Genomic DNA, 21054 nt, shown 5'->3' on the forward strand with positions numbered 1-21054 from the left:
TTCAATCAATCAATGCATGGAGGCATAAAACAAACAAACTAAAAAAATAATTTCGTGTTCACACGTACACAGTTTCAATCATAGTCCTTATTTGAATTTATCTTAGGCTGAGAAATATATTAGAATTGGCAAAGCATACGTCCTTGTTAGGAAAATGAGAGTTGTCGCAACATCGGACACGCTTGAGACTACCATATAACAATAGAACTTATGAATATTCAAAACCATAGGTTTACATTAACACTGAGAAAATACTAGGTACTTTATTTTGATAGTATTTATATGTAGATCTATGTTAAAACTGCGGATCTCACATAGTCTGCCGGTCTTACTCCAGCAACCTTGATTTTTCGAATTCGAATTGATAATAGACCAGGATTTCTCACCTATTATTATGGATGGCATAGATAACGGTTGCGTTTAAGACAGCAAGAAGAATGCAAACTATTTCTTTACATTATGAATAAATCAATATCGTGTTAACTTCCTAAAGATTTGCAGATTTATGATTTGAACAGGAAAAAATGCAACAATAACCTAAAACTATACCTAAAATACTACTAAAAAATAGTACTTCTATGATAAGAATTCTATAATAATCTTCTATATAATAAGAATATAATAATGTTATAAATTGCCAAATACTAAACCATATATTGATAAGTAATTAATCCTCGACATGTCACTGGGAAAGATATCCAGATCTCTGTTAAAGAATCTTAGCATCTCTGACTGAAAACAACACCTAATACGCGAAAATATTATCGAGTCAACTCAGTTTTAAAATATGCAATCCAGTAAAAAACTTATTAAAATGGCTTTCGTTAGTTATTTTACTTACTTAAATTGTAAATTGAAGATCAAAATTTGTGAAATTGTCAATCTACCGTAAAATATTCTATCTATTGTATATAATGCTTAAGAATATACGAGATATCTGATCTAATATTCTTTTGTACTATTTTCAGGCATCGACGATCGATGGAAGACGAAAGGGCGCCTGTCTGTTCTGTCAGGAATACTTCATGGACCTATATCTGTTGGCTGAGCTTAAGACAATCAGTTTAAAGGTAATTTTGTCTTTATCCAATGAATCGAAATAGTTGAGGCAACTTTGGCGCGCTTGCAAAAAAGAACATAAATAAACTATGTAAATTTATTATTAAAGTCATGAAGTCAAGGAAATTGTCAGATAGATAGATACTTTAGTATAATAGAGGCAAACTTGACCGTCTGGAATCATGTTTCCGCATAAGCATGTTTGTGTAATAGTATCGTTTGTTAGTCTTTCAGCGAAGAAACCTTAACACACATAATAATAATGATAGTCGATCATTCACGTAGTGTGAAATTTTCGAAATGAGCTTACTATAGAAATGATCCTATGAAGTAAGGTCTTAATGATAGTCGCATCGTTAATACACTTTTCAAAGTACCTAATTGTCATAATGGCACCCCATCTAATTAAGGGTCTACACTATAAAATATAGTAAAGGAAAAGAAAGAAAATTCTAGAATTATCACCACTGATGTACGTTTTAAAACTCAAACGAATAGGTGTATCTATATATTAATAGGTGTAGCAAAAACTTTGTATCCCTTTTTACGAAAATTGCGCTGACGGAGGAGTATGAAATTTTCCACACTTATAGAGAATATAGAGAAGAAGTGCACAATGCTAATATTTTTTTAAAATAATGCATAAAAGATACATTAAATCAATAAAGAAAACGATTACACACAATACATTCCATGTATTTGACGCACACACGCATGCATACTATTTTTTTTATTTTTTTATTGCCCTTGTAGGCAGACGAGCATACGGCCCACCTGATGGTGAGTGGTTACCGTCGCCCATGGACTTCAGCAATGCCAGGGGCAGAGCCAAGCCGCTGCCTACTATTTATTTATTGTCAAACTTTTGTTCTTGTCAAACTTTTGTTCTTGACGTCTGTGGTCGAATTGAAAATAGATTAAATATTGTTTATCTTTGTTAATATTTTTTATAGTCTAGTCTTGGCGAAATTTGTGATTATAGAAGTATAAAATACAATCACAGTAGTGTACAAACTTACAATTCCAATTGATTATAGTCGAATTTCGACTACTGCGGGACCATTCATTAAAAAATATAATGTTAATTAAACCAGTACACACAGGCGTAGATCGATTACCATAAAATGTATTTGTAATAAATATTTCATATCTAGTTGTTTAAAGTCAAAACAGTTTTAGAAACAACAGTGCGTTTTGAAGTTACACAATTGCAAGTTTCCCAAGAGATTAGGGTAAAACCATCGTTGCGTTTCTTTACTATTATTTTTGTCACCTATTTCCCTTTTGGCTTCTGTTTCCAATTATCCACTTATTCTGTAAGTAATACGAATAAAAATAACGTCGATGTTACAATCATCTACGATAAAAATGTTAAGGGAATTTACCGAAAAAATAAATGTAAGCTTTTAATTTTCAAAGATCGCCTATAGTTTAATCCGTTAATTTGTGTATCTAAATATTGAGATGCCCTTAGAATTTGTAAGAATCACGTACATATCTCTGGCCATGCTCATTGGATACGAAGTGGGACAGTAACGGCATATGACGGGTCCATCACGATAGCCGGCACTTGATTGAAGTGAGGCTTCGTAGGTCGCATGTGAAAGTATACGTGTCCACAAACATTTTTGGTAGTAAAGTAAATATTGAAAGCCTGGAACGGAGCTGTGGTGTTTGGTAAAGAGATTAACTTTTTTATTTAACTATACTGTTTAAATGCACTATTTATGTAACTTATATCTCAAGACGGGTGGCGCATTTATGTTGTAGATGTCTATGGGCTCCAGTAACCACTTAACACCAGGTGGGCTGTGAGCTCGTCCACCCATCTAAGCAATAAAAAAAATATTGTATTTATATTTATCATGTGTATGTAAGTGTGTATATTGGTATATAGTTATTTCATATGATAGTATGAAAACGGTATATATCTATTTATTGTATGTATATATTTTCTTTAATAAGTTTTGGTGTTTTGGTGTGCAATAAAGTATATTCTCTCTTTCTCTCTCTCTCTAACTTTTTACATATTTTAATAGATACATACTTGTAATTAAATAGTGGCTGAAACCGCCTTGTCATAAAATTATGTATATAGTATAATAATATACTTACAAATAAACAAACTGTCGTCAACTATAAAAAATTCAAAAAAAATTAGCATTAAATGCATTAAAATATGCTATTTTTTTTTCTTTTCTTAAGCTTGTTTATATGCGAAAACGTAATTCCGTTTGAATTATAGGTGACAACAGTGGACATGCAGAAGCCGCCCCCAGATTTCCGCACCAACTTCGAAGCGACACACCCGCCCATACTGATCGACAATGGGCTGGCGATACTTGAGAACGAGAAAATCGAACGGCACATCATGAAGTCCGTGCCAGGGGGACACAACCTATTCGTGCAGGTACTCTATAGACCTGAATTTGTTGGCATTAATAATTTCACCGGTGTTAGGACCTCTTGTGAATCCGCACGGGTAGGTACTACCACCCCGCCTATTTCTGCCGTGAAGCAGTAATGCGTTTCGGTTTGAAAGACCTCAAGAATTGAGAAATATCTCAAGGTGGGTGGCCCGTTTACGTTGTAGATGTGTATAGGCTCCAGTATCCACTTAATATCGGGTGGCCTGGGAGCTCGTCCACCCATCTAAGCAATAAAAAAAAATAAAAATAAAACATTCAAAAATATAATAGGCATTAGTTGATTGATCTTTTTTATTTTCTTTTATTGGTTTAAAACTATTGGTATTTTTTTGTTAAAACTACACCAACAATGTAGTCTGTAATGTGATTTACGAGATATGTTTTTTTCTATGAATTCTCTTCACGTTTTTAAAAATGGTAGACAATGACGTGAAACGAATAATGTTTTTTTTTTTTTAATTAAGGACAAGGAGGTCGCGTCTCTAATCGAGAACCTGTATTCAAAACTGAAGCTGGTGCTGGTTCGCAAAGATGAACAGAAATCAGCGGCGTTACGAGCTCATCTCGGACGCATCGATGGACTTCTAGAACGCAGGGAGACCAGGTAACTCGTGTTCTTCTAACACAGCGGTCGGAGAACCGGGGTTAATTACCCCAAATGGGGTAAAATGAAATTTTGGGGGGTAAAATGAAACTTTTGTGAGTAAAAAGTATTTATTTATTTTATTTATTTATTTATTTGGGAAACAAACAGTACAATACAAAACATAAATATTTAAAAAAATATAGCTAAAACAATAACCAAATATGTTTCCACAATCAAAATCACATATAAGTAGACAGTGAACAAGAAGAGAAATTTAGAAATTTAAATTACAAAAATACAAAAGCAACACAATACGCACATATCATTTTATACATTAACTTACACTATAAAACTACAACACTTATCGGGCCAAATCACCCTATAAACACTCCAAAACAGCTTTTCTATATGCTACAAGTGACAAGCAAAAGATGTCAGCATTAGAGAACTTAGCATCATACAACCTACAAGATCTACGGACAAAAGAGTTAGAAGCATATTTCGTTCGAGCCGTGGACATGTGGAAGGTCTGTTTAGAACGCGCGGAAATACGACTACATTTAAATGAAATTTTGGAAAGAAGATAGCTAGAATCAATCTCGTTATTTATTATTTTATATAAAAACATTTGATCCCTCAGTAGCCTGCGATCGACTAGAGAGACAAATTCTGTCGGTTCTGGAGAGTTAAAGCGACGACAATGGTATAAAAGATGCCTAAAAAACCTTTTTTGGACTCTTTCTAGTCGCTGAATATAAATATTATATTGGGGGTTCCATGTGACGGAGCCATATTCCAATATAGACCGTACAAAACTGTTGTACAACAGAATCAAAGTAGATGGTCTTTTAAAGTCTTTACCAACTCTAAGTTGGTATATTATTGGTATATTATTAAAGTGAAACTTCTTTAGAATCGTAAAATTTTTGGTTATTGTTTTCTTTTCAAACTTATCATGGGGGCTATAATATGAAAGATACTAAAGAGAAGCGATTTCGTTTTTTTTTTTGTTCTTCGCGATGAGGTAATATCAACTTTACTGATGGTAGGACCTCTTGGGAGTCCGCACGGGTAGGTACCACCACCCCGCCTATTTCCGCCGTGAAGCAGTAATGCGTTTCGGTTCGAAGGGTGGGGTAGCCGTTGTAACTATACTGAGATCTTAGAACTTATATCTCGAGGTGGGTGGCGCATTCACGTTGTAGATGTCTATGGGCTCCAGTAACCACTTAACACCAGGTGGGCTGTAAGTTCGTCCACCAACTTATGCAATAAAAATATATATAAAAAAGTTATTATTCCATTACCGCGGTGTGTGAATAATAGAATTAAGTAGTAGGCTTTATTTTCGGAGGCCGTTTCGATACACCCTGTATATAAGAATGACAGACAGTCTGATAACAACAGACCGTGTGCTCAGTGCGAGTTTTTTAACGTTCTCGATAGCGTAAAAGTTAGCTCATATTTGTATGGAATGGAATCGTTTGCCGCTAGGGGCGCTGTTCCAACTGCATACAAAATTGGAGAACTTTAAAAAATTTGCACTAAACACACTGATCTAACAGACAAAAAATTACGTTTTTCGACCAACATTTATTGATATTATCATTGAAACGTTTTTTGTATTAAAATTATAGGTTCCTAACGGGCGACACTATGTGCTGTTTCGACTGCGAGCTGATGCCGAGGTTGCAGCACATCCGCGTCGCCGGGAAGTACTTCGTGGACTTCGAAATACCGGTCAGTTCTGTATATTTCATAACACTATATATATGTAATGTGTTTTGTAATGAAACAAAAGCAAGTTGTTGCTCTGCAAAGAGTTTTTTATTATTATTATTTTATTAACTTATTTCTACACTTACAATTATTATAATTATTTTCGAACCTGCAAAGAGAAACAACATTGAAAGATATTGCTTCAATATGTAGACCTTTTTTTTTAAATCTGCAAGTTTTTTTAATCTATTAAGAAAGAACGTTATATTTTTGAATTTCCCAAGCCAGAGAGCAAATCCAATTATAGAATGAACATAGCTTCCACCATAGATAATACTATTATGATGACGAAGCTAATGCGCGGGAAATTTAAATGTAATTAATGAAGGGCCAAGAGAGCTTCATTTACATATATATGTGGGGTTTTCTATTCAGTGTGCTTAGTGCGAGTTTCTTAACGTTCTCGATAACGTAAAAGTTAACCCAATATTGTATGCAGTTGGAACAGCGCCCCTGGCGGCAAACGTACGCAAACGATCCCATTCCATACAAATATGAGCTAACTTTTACGCTATCGAGAACGTTAAAAAATTCGTACTAAGCACGACCAGTGAAACGGTTGATGACTTCAATTAGAATTAAAAATAGTGTAAGAAAATATGATTTTATTGTAAAAAAAAAAGCGTGGGGTGCATGGTATCAGTACTTATAAATATTTTATGAACAGATATGAGTAGAAGGGTTATTTTGATAATTATATCCTGAAAAGCACCGCACGCTTTTTTACAATAAAATCATTTTTTCTTACACACTATTTTTAATTCAAATTTATTATGATCTTTGGTCTATGGTCTTTGAAGATAGACCCTTAATAATGTTCAAACTTATAATTTAAATTAATTTTAGTCGAATTTAGACCACTGGGTAACCACTGGTTTATATAAATTTGTAGGCAGACGAGCATACGGCCCACCTGATGGTGAGTGGTTACCGTCGCCCATGGACAGCAATGCCAGGGGCAGAGCCAAGCCGCTGCCTACCGCTTAATACTCTCCACAAGCCTCGTTTGAAAAAGAGCATGTCATAGCGCTCGGGAAACACCTTTAGATTATGAAACAGCAACTTTTGGATTATGAAAAAAAATATGATAAGGCGACCAGTTGTGATGAATTTTGAGCAGCTTTCAAGAATTCTGATTGAAGCGATGTTTATATTGTGATATATTGTTGCAGACGACGTTCCGTGCTTTGTGGCGTTACATGTATCACATGTATCAGCTTGACGCGTTCACGCAGAGCTGTCCCGCCGACCAGGACATCATCAACCACTACAAACTCCAGCAGGTATTTCAACGGACAATGATCCTTAAAATATACAAAGTATTTATCGGTTATCTCTTAAATGACTTAAGTAACTATACTTGAGACTTAGAACTTATATCTCAAGGTGGGTGGCGCATTTACGTTGTAGATGTCTATGGGCTCCAGTAACTACTTAACACCAGGTGGGCTGTGAGCTCGTCCACCCATCTAAAAAAAAGGAAAATTTTAAAACAATATTATTAAACAAGATTAAAAATCTGAGGTACTTATTAAAATTTAACAAAGTAAAATATTATAGGTATATTTATTTTGATTTATACTTTCAAAACATATTGTGCCTGATTCAGCTAGTCTTTTTAAAATAAATATTTTAGGTACATAAGGGAACTAATTAACTATAAAGTTCATGTAGATAGATAGTAGACAACTAACAGCTACATATTATTTAAGTTTGGTGATTTTTTTTTTCATTTTTTATAATATGGCAACATTGGCTGTCCATAATCTACAAATCATAATGGCTGTATATTATATATACCTTATTTCTTCTTTTCTGGTGTCCACACTTTGGGTTCTCTATGACTCTGTTGTATGTGTGACTGCAGCAATCGGCGAAAGGTTTGGTGTCGCCAACATTATCCCGACAGAGAAATGATGAGAGCCAAGGATCGGTAGGTTGTTGTACGGGCTCCGTGACGTCACTCGCGCATGTACCGGGCTCAAATGTAACGTAATCACGCTAGGGGGCGCCTCATATTGCAGTAATATGTAACCATGCTAGTTCATTACACGCAAACTTTCAGCAATTTGGGTTGTTGTTAATAATTTTGTTTGAATCGTTTAAGCAATAGAACTAAATATAACTCTCATAGAGCTCATTAACTGAATTATGATGAAATTTTATAAATTCCATTTAAATATAACTTTATTAGGCAAACGTAAAGAAAAACATGCTTATTTTTTTTTTATTCATCACATTGTTGATATCAATTAAGATTTTTTTAATCAATCGGCTATGCCTTTTCAAATTTTGTTTAAATTTCTTTGCCAAAAACAGTTGCTATTTAAATGGTTTTAGATAATTATTACTTTTTTTTAATTCGTGTATTGATCGATATAGTTTCAGACTCAAAAAACTTTCACAATACTATTCTCGCAGATGCTTTATTAATTTATTTTAATTAATAAATTCTATATGTAATTAAATTATATTTTAATTGAATCTCACTGTCAAGCTTGTGGTTTACACTTCTAATTCGAGTGAACGTATATAACATTTACTTTCAACTAATATTTGGTTTTGGTATATTCATTCTATGTGGGTTTTCTGTGTGATTTCATTTTGTATGGTTATTCATTCCCATAAATCTGTTATGAAAGTCAAATATGATCTTCACTTTTAATTCCCCGAGATGGTGTAATTTATTTTCTGTAACAAAATATATTGATGCTCTCTTTTATCTTTTCTGAATTAAATTTAAAATGTTTTTTTTTAATCTATAGGCATTGAAAATGAAGAAACATGAAGAACTTGAAACACCGACGTTCACGACCTCAATCCCCATCGACGTCAACGAACTGAATAACGCAGAGTAATGGTACAATAGAGTAAACACCTATAACCTTGGTACAATAAAATACAATACAATACATATTAATATATCGGTTTTATACTTAAACCACGTAAAATTAAGAAGTTTATACTATTGTTTTTTTTTTCTCAATGTGACAACACCGATATTAATCTAAAATTTTAATAAAACACAAAAACAATTTATGTGAAATTATTGAAGGTACGTGGTTTTAGAATTTTCGCGATGCTACGTTTTGAATAATAAATCAGCCACGAATCACAGGTTCTAACATATAATTATTAAAACATTTCAATTCTATTGGTCTAAAATCTGATTTACTGTCTGTGAATTTGTTTCATATAAGTAACTATGATATATAATGTAATAGTCACTAGACTCGATTACATAGGAAAATACAGCAAAACTCGCTCTTATTTATGCCTGAGTACTTACATGTCAACATTCAATTCACAGGTTGGTAAATTTTGCTACATTCAATCTCGGACATGTATGGATACTGTGTCAAACAAATCAACTTATCAACCCCAATCAATCAGTCCTTTGCACCAAGCTGATAGTAATTGTACGAAATTTTTATATGGTAAAGTTAAAATCTAAAAGATTGTATGTGTTAATTGGGTGCATGGGGAAATGTCCTGAAAAGAATTTATTTTATTTTGATTATTTTATAAGTTTTATTTTTTCAAATATTACCGTAATGATGATGCCTCTCTTCAAAAAAGTTGCAATATGATGACTTGGTCGATTGCTGACTGAGAGGTGACTGTGGCCATTGAGAAACTGTTTTTTTTTTTTCATATAATATCAAATTTCGGCAGAGGTGCTGAACGTAAAAATAATCGCCAAAAGAGCTTCTTTTAGATTTGACATTACTAAAAAAATTAAACATTGACGAAAAAAAAATCAGATGCAGTCATCCAAACAACGAATAGATGATGATTATTTTTAAATAGTATGTAAGATTGGTTTACAGTATTCGTTTGATAATTATCAATATACTTAAGTTTATGACTTTACCGCCATTTGTATTTAATACCTCTGCCAACTTGGATTGTCCTAAAATTGCTCTTGCCCGCCTGTTGCTTATCTGGGTAGTAAATAAAATAAGTGCTTTTCTTTCAGATTATTTTGTTAATTTATTATTTATGGGCCCTAATGTAGGTTGTAAGAATGTGAGGCTTTAAGTTGGACCACCTAACATAATGCTCTACTCAAAATATGATTTAATCATTTTACAACTTTCAATACATATACAGAACTGACTGTTTTTGCATTCATAGTTTACAATAGTCTTGAAGTTTTGCAAAAATTGTGTTAGAAAGAGTTACAGAAACAAAACTAACTTTATATAATACACTCATTTGAGACAATGGCGAGAGACAATCAGCATGTCTATTGGACAATGTATAAAATATTAATGCTAGATTAAATGTAAGTGTTAAGGAATAAACCTGGATAAAATATAACTTTTTTGTTTTGTTTTATTTTTTCTTTGGATTTTTGCAGTGTTTTCTTTATTTTTGTGATCAATTGCCAAATTTTGTCAAAAAAAGCTTAATGTGCCTTAAGTAGTGTTGAGCATTTTGCTATGACTTTATACACATACTGTAGCTTTTGGAATAATAAAGATTTTAGACAAAATTAAACAGCATTATTTATAGGAATACATATATATTATAGAATGCTACCATTTATAATTTAATCTTTTTTTTCATCCACTCATTTCTGTAAACATCTTTGGTCATTAATGAACTTAAAAACATGTGAGTCAAGTAAGCAGTAATACCCCATATTTTGTAGCCTCCTGCCAAGAATACTGGTAATATGAAACCATTTTTGAATTGTGTATAATGTTGGTTCTTTGTGTCACATAACATCTCAATTGGGACTGTAAAAACTTCTGCTACTTCTTTCACATTGATATTCAATGATTCTGGTTTAAAATTGAATATAGTACCAATTACTGGGGTGATCATTATTTTGTTATTACGCCCAGGTACTGCAGGACCATGGCCCCAGACGTCTATTTCTTTAGCAGAAAGCCCAATCTCTTCATCAGTCTCCCTAAGTGCTGTTTCAATGGGAGTTTCATTTTTATCAGTTTTTCCACCCGGAAAAGATATTTGACCACTGTTTGTTCGTAAATTTGAAGACCTTACTGTATATAATAGAGAAGGAACTTCGGCAACACGACACAAAGGCACTAAAACCGCAGCCGTAGCTGTTGGTGTACTTCCGAACTTTGGAACCTTAGCCCTTTTTAGATTCATCAAACATCGTTCTCGGGACGTGAGACAAAATATGCTGTTGACACTAAACGGAGACTTAGCACACATTTCATTCAAAAGGTTACATGTACTGTAAGTATTTAATTTTATTCAATTTTTTAAATCTTTAAAGCTGGAAATTGTTTAACGATTAAGAGATGGATTTGTAATTATTTTAAATATTTAAAATTGTTTCTACTATTAAATAATTCAGATTCATAATTTTATTTAGTGAATATTATTGCAACTAACATTTTATAAAACTCTAAAAATAAAAAATATGTTGACAGTGTTGACACTTCTTGTCAACTTATGTGTATAATCTAGGTTTCCTACTTCAGTGGTATAATCTATGATCGCAACAGCTTCTTTTTTTCCACAGGAGAAAATCGCCGGATCCCCACCCGCGCGGCAGATGGGGTATGTGGGAGTTGAACCTCACTAAAAACTCCTGCCGCTCACAACCGGCGCCCTACCTCGGACCGGGCCGGAGCCCAGTCGGGGCTATTGAAACGGCGGGACAGGGTTGACATGATTTCGCAATTTTACCACTGACTATAGAAGTTCTTTAATTTATGGTTTTAGGTACTTATTAACTCCATGCATCTACCTGATCTACCTACCTACCTACCTTAGTTCCTTCTGTAGATTATACACTTAATATATTTGAGTTCTGTAGGTTGGTTGGTAGATACCTTAGTAATTTCCTCTAGTAGGTTGTATGTTCAGTTGACTTTGAATTTTAGATTAGACCTAATACCATAGACCTAGGTTTCATACTTCAGTGCCTAATACACATACTAAGTAGGTATTTGAGAGATCAAGATTTCCTTCATTCTAGTTGGCAGAGTAGCTGGACTGAATCAAGCCAGTCAAAAGGGAAATCTTATAGTACTATTCAACCCACAATACCTTCAAAGCCGTGGTTCTTCAAAATTCATTTCGCTAAACGTGTAACAACATGTCTCATTCGCATGCGATTGGGACATGTTTCCACTCCAGCCCATCTTTTTAAATTCAAAATTGTTGATAATCCAGCCTGTGATTGCGGTGCTGAAGTCTGTGACGTTAATCACATTTTCTTTTCTTGCTCTCTAAATGATTGCTCTTCTTTCTATTTAAATTTGATTTCATTACGTATTCCATTTCCTACTTCCATTATGTGTCTTTTATCTATGAATTCTCCTAATGTATACAGTTTATTGTCTTTATTTATATTATCTAATGATGTACATATTTAATTTAATCTTATTTATATATGTATCTTCATATATTCTCTAACTTTCCTAATCTCTCCCTTGCGAATCCGTTCAAAAAAAAAAAAAAAAATTTTTTTTATTTTTCATTACGTAGTTCCCAAGCTTTTATTTTGCTTTGTGGCAAATGCGCAAGCCGCGCGAGCCAAAATCAAACAGAAGAAGAAGAAGAAGAGAGATTAGACTCTTCTTCTTTTTTATATTTTGGCTCCGGCAAAAACGAAAGTATGTGTTAAGATCAGCAGCAGCCTACTTTTTGTAAATATAATTTCTTCCTTTAAAGATAAAAATCTTTGTAGATTGAGACATTCAGCGGAAATATCAATTGTACTGTATAACACCTATCACTTATCCCAATTTTTTAGCCGGAAAGAATAACTGCTTAGCCACAGAAATAGGTAACACATCGTCCCGATCCACTAACACCTCTTCCCAATCCACTAACGATGCTTTTAGGTACCTCAAGCACCGGTCATCGTTCTCGTCGAACCCGTCGCTTGCGACGAAGGGCTCGACGAATAAATTAACCCTCAGAAACAGCCCACTGAGTTTCTCGCCGGATCTTCTCAGTGGGTCGCGTTTCCGATCCGGTGGTAGATTCTGCGAAGCACGGTTGTGGCTAGGGTTCGTGTTAGCAACGTCGTCAGGTTTGAGCCCCGTGAGCTCACCTACTAGTTAAAGTTCCGCTGATATAGCCTCTCAAGGCTAACAGCTTAGGTAGGGAAAAAAAAGGTAACATATCTACCCACGTACAATAACTTCTTCCACCTTTTAGATCGGTTTCGGTTCGCACAATATGATCCCAAATATGATTATATAGTCAGAAATTGAGCAAAATGTAATACATTTGATATTAGCCAAAACTGTTTCATGCAAACACGGGGAACAAAGTTGTGGGAATCAATTTATTTAGTCTAGAGTTTCTTCAGGTTTAAAACTGTTATTATGGTTTATTATCCGCTTAGCATCTCTGTGAGTACAAAATGAAACTAAATTTTCAGCGTTGTAGCTTTCAAAGTTCTCTCACATACCCATTTATATCTCACTATGGATTCTGAACTTTTATCTGTAAGTGTGTTATTATTTCGTTATAATTCATCCAAGACTTTTAGTTTAGTTTAATTTCACTTTTACACTACTTAAACCATAAACATACAACAGCATGGCTTTTGCATGGGTTACAAAGCGTTTGGTTCTATGAGCTGTAATCTCTTTGCCTGTTCAGACAAACCAAAAATGTCTAGTTTTATCAACACAATAAAAATAAGTAGAAAAAGCGCGGGAAGCATAAAATTTGGCGGTCGTGTTTTTTATTTCAAAAATTTTTAAATTATCGTATAGTTGGATTAGGATAAGTTTGTACATATTTTTATATATACTTAATTTTTCTTTATTTAGTGTATTTAATTTCGTCGCCGGGTAAGTCTTTTTGACCTTGTTTCGGAAAATGGACCCCCCGGGAGATCCCGGGGGGACTCTTGCTTCTAATAGTTTTAATATTTTACAAGTAAATGACGAATGTGACTTATCGTCAGTGCCCGCAGTGGCGCATAATGTTGTTGTCGAGCATGACGATTCTACTGTAGATACCGATTACTCCGGACATCAAACATCTGTAAATCGCAAACGTGCATCTCGCAGAATTTGTAGACACTGCAATAGGAAAAGGAGTAAGTGTGACTCGAAAGGCAACACCGACTGCCAGTGCCAATGTGAGGAAAGTGGTCCTAATAAAGGCTTAAAGATTAATAGCTCTGTTCATGATCCAGTGTCTACTAATATATTTCCTAATCATCCGACTCAAATGGAAAGTAATTATGCCACTCCTAGATTTATAGGAAGACATAAATATTGTGACTCGGATGCTGCCCCTTACGTCATTCATATTCAAAAACAAATACAGGCATCTAATGACAATACCATTTTGCACCCAATTTCTTTTGGCAAATTTTTGAAAAATTATTCTATTAAAAATATTGTTAATGGCAGTCTTAAGAGAATTGGTAGAAACAGGCTATCACTAACATTTGAAAATTTTAATGCGGCTAACAATTTCATGGATTTAGATATTTTAGAGAAGAATAAATATAGAGCATTCATTCCTACCTTTCAAGTAACTCGCATGGGTATCGTTAGAAATATTCCTACAGAATGGTCTGAAGAAGAAATAATTAATAACATCAGTGTTCCGTTAGGTTGCGGAAAAATCCTAAAAATTAGGAGATTAAGAAGAAAAATCACAGTAAATGATAACAAAACTTTTATTGACACAGAATCCGTGGTAATAACATTTGATGGACAGGTTTTACCTAAAAGAGTATATATGTGTTTTACATCATTACCAGTCGATTTGTACATTTATCCTACAGTTCAATGTTTTAATTGCTGTAGATTCGGTCATGTTAGAGCTCAGTGTAGATCGAAACCGCGTTGTTTTAAATGTGGTCAAGATCATACAGGAGATTCTTGTAATGTAGAGGAGGAACATGTTTCCTGTTGTCTTTGTAACGGCTTACACTTTGCTATAAATAAGAAATGTCCAGAATTTGAAAGACAAAGGGCCATAAAGCAGACAATGGCGAACAGTTGTGTGTCATACTTGGAAGCATGTAAACTTCATCCTCCAGTGTATAAATCGTATGCTGATGTTCTTTCTTCAATTCCATCGGATCGTAAGAATCATTCAACGTTTCATGAATCTATTGCCCCCAGCCCAGTAATTGCCAGTAAAAGTCCATCGTCATATAAAAAAACAGTTTTTATGAAACCTCGATCTCCCTTTAAAGGTGATAAAGGTTTTGATCAAAGGGCCCATAGAAATCTTACAAGAGATTACGATGCTCCATCTCCTTCTAATGGCTGTGCTTTAAAATTTAATGAAAATTCCGAATCTCCTGTGGCTGAAATAATTATTGCTCTTATTAATTTACTTGCTCCTAATAACGCTACACCGTCCAACGCAGCTGATATCATAAAACAAATTTTAAACAAAATATACAATGGCTCCACAAATAAAAAAGATGATTCAGTGGAACTGTCGAAGTATTCTAAGTAAAAAGTCTGATCTCATTCACTTAATAAATAAACACTCTCCAATCATAGTTTCTTTACAGGAAACATGGTTGAAAAGTATATATCCTTTCAAAATCAAAGGATATACCTGTATCCGTGAAGATCGTATTGACGGGTACAGTGGTGTTGCTCTTCTTGTAAATAGTGTTCTTAGCTTTAAACTTGTAGATATACCTGATCATAGTTTTGGTTTATCCATTATTGCGGTCATTGTAAATAATATATGTATAGTTAGTGTATATATTCCCCACCCTTCTGTAGAAATTTACAAAGAGTTTATAAATATTATTTTAAATCTTCCTAGACCAATCATAATAATGGGTGATTTTAATGCTCACCATCAAACATGGGGAAGCTCAATATCTAATGAATTTGGAGATATAATTCTTGATTTTGTTAATGAACAGAATTTGTGTATTTTAAATTCCGGAAGTCCAACTCGTAGAACTGGCCCTGATCAAATTGTTAGTGCTCCTGATATATCTATTTCCTCCCCATCTCTGGTGCCGTCTTTGTCCTGGGAAACATTAAAATTAAGTTATGGAAGTGACCACTATCCTATTATTATTTCATTTTCAAACAATAACATAGTAATTAAGGATCATTCTAAACATAAGTCTACAATAAAGTACAATCTATCTCAAGTAACAGATGAGGATTGGAAAACGTTTCAATCGCGTTTGGATATTAAACTTGCCAACTGTGAAAATATTAATAACTTAGATTCCGATGCACAAGCAAAAATTTTAGCTTCTGCTTTTATAGAAACAGCTGATGAAGTTTTCCCTTCTAAAAGCCCTTCTGGTATTTTTATTCCTTCTCCTCCTTGGTGGGACCGGGAGTGCACTCAGGCGGTAAAGGAGAGAAAAGCAGCCGAATTATTATATTTAGAAGAAACTATTACAGAAAATTTTGATATTCTAACAGAAAGCATCAATAGTACTCGGAATCTTTTATTAAAAAAGAAACGAGAAGGTTTTAAAAAATTTTGTGCTTCGATTTGTCCTAATATCTCACCTTCTGAAGTATGGAACCAAATAAGAAGATTTAGATCTGCATATAAAGAAAATACAGTCAAAGACTTGCCTTATGATCTGGCTGACAAGTTTCTTGATAAATTAGCTCCCCCTTATGTTCCAGAAGAATGTTTAGTTCTTATTCCGTCTGTCCTTCCTTTCTCATGTTCAGATCCAGTTTCAGATTTTGATTTACCTTTTTCATTTAATGAACTGAAGGGGGTAATCTCGAATCTTAAGGACTCTGCTCCAGGTGATGATAAGATTCCTTATTCTTTCTTTGCCCATTTGAGTGATTCTAGTCTCACATATTACCTCAACCTCATAAATTCTATGTTCATTACATGTGTTATCCCAGAGTCATGGAAAAAACAAATTATTTTACCCATTCTCAAACCGGGTAAATCTTCATCAGATGTATTGTCATACAGACCCATAGCTCTCTCATCTGTAATGTTGAAAATTTTAGAACATTTAATTAAAATTAGATTAGAATGGTTTGTGGAAAGTAACAGTTTACTCAGTGACAGTCAAAACGGATTTAGAAGGGGTAAAAGCACAATGGACAATCTTGCTATCTTTATAGTGGATATTTTGGTAGCTTTCTCAAACACTGAATCTATTGTAGCTGGATTTCTGGATATTTCTGCTGCATATGATAATGTACATATTCCTACACTCCTTTACAAATTACAGAAAATAAGGGTTCCTGTTAGACTAGCTAACTTGATTATTACTATAATGTCAAATCGAACTATCATTTTAAACTCTACCTCCTCAGATTCACAACAATCTAGAACTTTATGGAGAGGTCACCCTCAAGGATCTGTGTTAAGTCCAATTTTATACAATATATACACTTGTGATTTGGAAGAGACCCTTGGAAATCAAGTAAGAATTCTTCAATATGCTGATGACCTCCTTATGTACACTTGCAATAAAGACATACATAAGGCTTGCTTATCCCTTAGGAATTCATTTCTAACTCTTAAATCTTGGTTAGATAATAATGGACTTTCCCTTTCTGCCTCCAAAAGTTCTATTGTTGTATTCTCTAGAAAACGTTCTCTTCCTCCAATTAATATATTGTATGAGAATGAATTAATTTCTGTAAATAGTCATGTTAAATTTTTAGGTTTAATTTTAGATTCAAAATTGAATGGAATTCAACATTGTAATTACATTACAAACAAGTGTTTGAGTAATATGAATATCTTGCGTTCTCTTGCCGGTGTATGGTGGGGTGCCCACCCATTCAATTTAAAACTTTTATATAATGCCATAGTAAGATCAGTTTTAGATTATGGTACTTTTTTACTTCAACCAGGGGATGTGAATGCTTTCAAAAAACTAGACTCTATACAGTCTAAAGCACTCCGAATTATCACTGGAGCCATGAAATCTAGTCCTGTTACAGCATTACAGGTAGAATGTGTTGATCCTCCTCTTCATTTGAGACGTCAATATTTATCGGATAAATTCGTTTTCAAATCCCTACAAATCCAAAATAATCACATTATTACCAAACTTAAAACTCTAAATGAGCTCATAGAATCCTCTTCATTTTGGAAACATAAACGGTTACCATGTTTAATAATTAGCTATAGAAAATATTTGTCTATTCAAACTCCAACTCATCACTCTCATATTTTCCCTCTATTTTGTGTAAACTATAAGGCATTGATTTTAAAGCCGGATATTCATCTTGACATGGGTGTTTCTAAGTACCAACCGCAACCAAATACTAACTTTAATTTCGTAATAGACCAAGATTGGAATGACTATAACCATATATATACAGATGCTTCTAAACACCCTCAAGGTTGTGTTGGTGTAGGAGTCTATCATTCGCAATCAAAAATAGTTGAAAAGATAAAATTACCATCTGAAACATCAGTGTTCACTGGTGAATGTTTTGGAATATACAAGGCCATAGAATACATTTTGATATTTAAAATAAAGAAAACATTAATACTAACCGATTCAAAGAGTGCTTTACAGGCTCTTGCAAAATTTCCTTTTAAATCTCAACCTATTTACCCTATTCTCTTAGACTGCAGAAAATTGTTAATGAGATGTATGGATCAAAATCTTACAGTATCATTTGTATGGATACCTAGCCATTGCGGAATTAAAGGAAATGAAATAGTTGATGGAATTGCAAACGAGGCTATCAATTGTGGTGATATTTATTGTTTCAAAAATTATAGTCATGATTTAGTTAGCCTCCCTAAAACATATTTGAATAATGCTTGGAGTGCACAGTGGTATAATGGCGATAAAGCGAAATATTACCGAAGGGTACAACCAACCATTCCTTCCAAACCATGGTTCTACAAATATAATTTTAAACGCCATGAGACTTCCAGTTTGATACGGATGAGATTAGGCCACACATGTAGTCCGGCTCATCTAGCGACGATCGGAGTGCTGGATAGCAATAAGTGTGAATGCGGTGCGGACATTGGCGATTTAAATCACATTATTCTTTCATGTCCCCTTTTTGATCATTCACTTCTATATAGTTCTTTATCATCACTTAGTATTCCTTTCCCTATATCTGTACCTTATTTATTACATACAGTAGACCCAGTTATTTATAAAATTATTATCTTATTCCTCAACAGTTTTAAACTAAAATTATAATTATATATATTATTTATTCTTCCTAATTATATTAATCCTAATCCAATTTTCCTGCCTAAACCTTATATAACTTATATTTTCTGATTTGCTTTTTGCTTCCTAACCTTTATTTTGAAAGTGGCAAATAACACTTGGTGTTGGGTCCAAAAAGAAAAAAAAAAAAAAAAAAGAAAATAAGTAGGTAATTAAGTAACCTTTGATCTCCCTCGTTTTAGGTTTTAGTTCTACTGCAAATTAATTCTTATTGACTTATAAGTTAGTAAATAAGTATGTCATTATCACCAGAAGTATTGCTGAATGCAGTTACTCGATCGATATGCATATCAAAGTTAAAAGAACTTCCAATATTTTTAAGCAAAGAGGTAACGTATAAAACCAAAGCCTCTGTTTTAGTACCATTATGTATTGAAAACGACCAAGTTTGCCTGTTATATACTCTAAGATCGTCTAATTTGAGCAATCACAGCGGACAAGTTTCTTTTCCTGGTGGTAAAATGGATAAAAATGAAGATGTTTATGAGACTGCTTTACGGGAAACTGAAGAGGAAATTGGAATATCTCGTGAACACATCGATATTTGGAGTAAAATGCCTCAAGTCCAGGGTCGTGATAGAAATATAGCTATAACACCAGTTATAGGCCTACTTAGAAATTACCACAGAGATAATCTTAGACCTAATCTAGGAGAAGTTGAGGAAATATTCACAGTTCCAATGAAAACATTTTGTGATGTTAATAATCATGCACACTTAGAGTATGACGGTATAATAATACCTGTATTTTTGAATGAAAAGCATAAAATTTGGGGAATAACAGGAATGATCACTCATTTATTCTTATCGTGTTTTTTACCTGAAAAGTTATATAATGTCAATTTCATGAGAAGAAAATTCACTTTGGATGAACTAATGCCTTCTAAACTCTGAGTGGTGATGTTAAAATATGTATCGATCTACATGGATAGATAGGTACTAAATGACTTAAATAAGTATATACCTTCATTTTTGTATTCATGTTTCAATATAAAATATTGATAAAGGTTTTAAGTATAAATTAGAATAATTAAATAAACCCAATAAATAAACTGTGATAGTAAAAAATTAACATTTTTGGACACATTGCCAGAAAGATAATTGACAAATTAGAAAATCTGCTGATAACTGGCCAGGTATTCGGAAGAAGACCAGACAAGTCCAATGCTCTGGACTCCGATGCAGGACTAGATAAACTCGACTCTCATCACCTCGGTCCATGTTGCCATCCACACCGCTGAGGATAGACAGAGAGGGTGTTGGATTGTCAGGAGAAAGTTATTCAGTGAGGTTACGACCCTCAATATTAGGATTATCAATGCAAGAAGCAAGAGTAAAAAAGTGACCCAGTCGCAATATATTATTATTGTTGTTAATAATGACAAACGACAAAATGTATATAATGGTAATTTTATTTTTTCTTTGTACAGAGTATAAATCATTTTATAAATTGAACTACAAAATTTCTATTGAGAGTATGTTTTGACTTAGAAGTATTTTTTACTGTATTTCTGTGGCTTGTCATATCTAAAATACATATTAAATCTGTATTAATGCATTCCTTTCCTTAAAATTGTAACAATGTGAAGTAAATCGCACAATGGGAGTGAAAATCATAATAAATCTGAAACAATAAAAATGTGTTATTGTAATAAATATATAATACATATTTAAACATATCAAAGTTCTCAAACTAGTCAACATTCCATGTTAATGATTTATTGAATGTGTAAAATCATCGGTTAAATCTATTTACAGTATGACCTTGGATTTATTATTTCTGATGTTTCAAATACTTCACAAGTTATCGTTGTCACTAAAGTTTTATATGTCAACATTGAAAATTGTATGGAAATCCGTAAAAATTAAAAGCGAGATTAAATTGAAGAAGTAATTTTAATTAATGTAACTCATTTTTTGCAAATTATCCTAAAATGTACGAGAAAAAAGAATTCTTAAAAAATTTCTTACATCAGAATGAAACATTTTTTTTTTACTCATAAATGAACAAATTGAATTTAATGAATTAAATAAACAAATTGAATTTGTGAATTA

At 33.4% G+C, this 21054-nt stretch overlaps 4 protein-coding genes and 1 non-coding gene across 7 annotated transcripts in view; 3 read left to right on the plus strand and 2 right to left on the minus strand.

The window, feature by feature from the left end:
- The window catches only part of LOC733121 (chloride intracellular channel), a 50436-nt gene extending 40260 nt beyond the window's left edge, over positions 1-10176 (plus strand). Inside the window, exons 2-8 of one of the 3 annotated variants that reach the window (XM_012688847.4) lie at positions 969-1070; positions 3305-3469; positions 3953-4092; positions 5712-5814; positions 7026-7136; positions 7721-7786; positions 8619-10176. In XM_012688847.4, the coding sequence (XP_012544301.1) occupies positions 969-1070; positions 3305-3469; positions 3953-4092; positions 5712-5814; positions 7026-7136; positions 7721-7786; positions 8619-8711 (780 nt within the window). In that variant the 3' untranslated portion in view covers positions 8712-10176. 3 annotated transcript variants of the gene reach the window in all.
- LOC119631210 (small nucleolar RNA U3) lies at positions 1290-1399 on the minus strand. The gene has a single exon (XR_005246594.1). It is a non-coding gene; the product is annotated as a small nucleolar RNA U3 (small nucleolar RNA).
- A 185-nt stretch (positions 10177-10361) lies between the features above and the next one.
- LOC101743632 (mitochondrial coenzyme A diphosphatase NUDT8) lies at positions 10362-12301 on the minus strand. The gene has a single exon (XM_062677025.1). The coding sequence runs from the start codon at positions 11044-11046 to the stop codon at positions 10402-10404; it is 645 nt and encodes a 214-aa protein (XP_062533009.1). The 5' UTR covers positions 11047-12301; the 3' UTR covers positions 10362-10401.
- A 5082-nt stretch (positions 12302-17383) lies between these two features.
- Positions 17384-20889, plus strand: LOC134201600 (uncharacterized). The gene is made up of 2 exons (XM_062676809.1): positions 17384-20404; positions 20758-20889. Exon 1 carries the CDS (start codon positions 17528-17530, stop codon positions 18965-18967), a length of 1440 nt encoding a protein of 479 aa, XP_062532793.1. The 5' UTR covers positions 17384-17527; the 3' UTR covers positions 18968-20404; positions 20758-20889.
- LOC101743069 (mitochondrial coenzyme A diphosphatase NUDT8) lies at positions 19237-20889 on the plus strand. The gene has a single exon (XM_038021455.2). The coding sequence runs from the start codon at positions 19237-19239 to the stop codon at positions 19891-19893; it is 657 nt and encodes a 218-aa protein (XP_037877383.1). The 3' UTR covers positions 19894-20889.
- Positions 20890-21054: the final 165 nt, after the last annotated feature.

Source organism: Bombyx mori, chromosome 3, assembly GCF_030269925.1.
Source record: "Bombyx mori chromosome 3, ASM3026992v2".
Taxonomy (NCBI): Eukaryota; Metazoa; Arthropoda; class Insecta; order Lepidoptera; family Bombycidae; genus Bombyx; species Bombyx mori.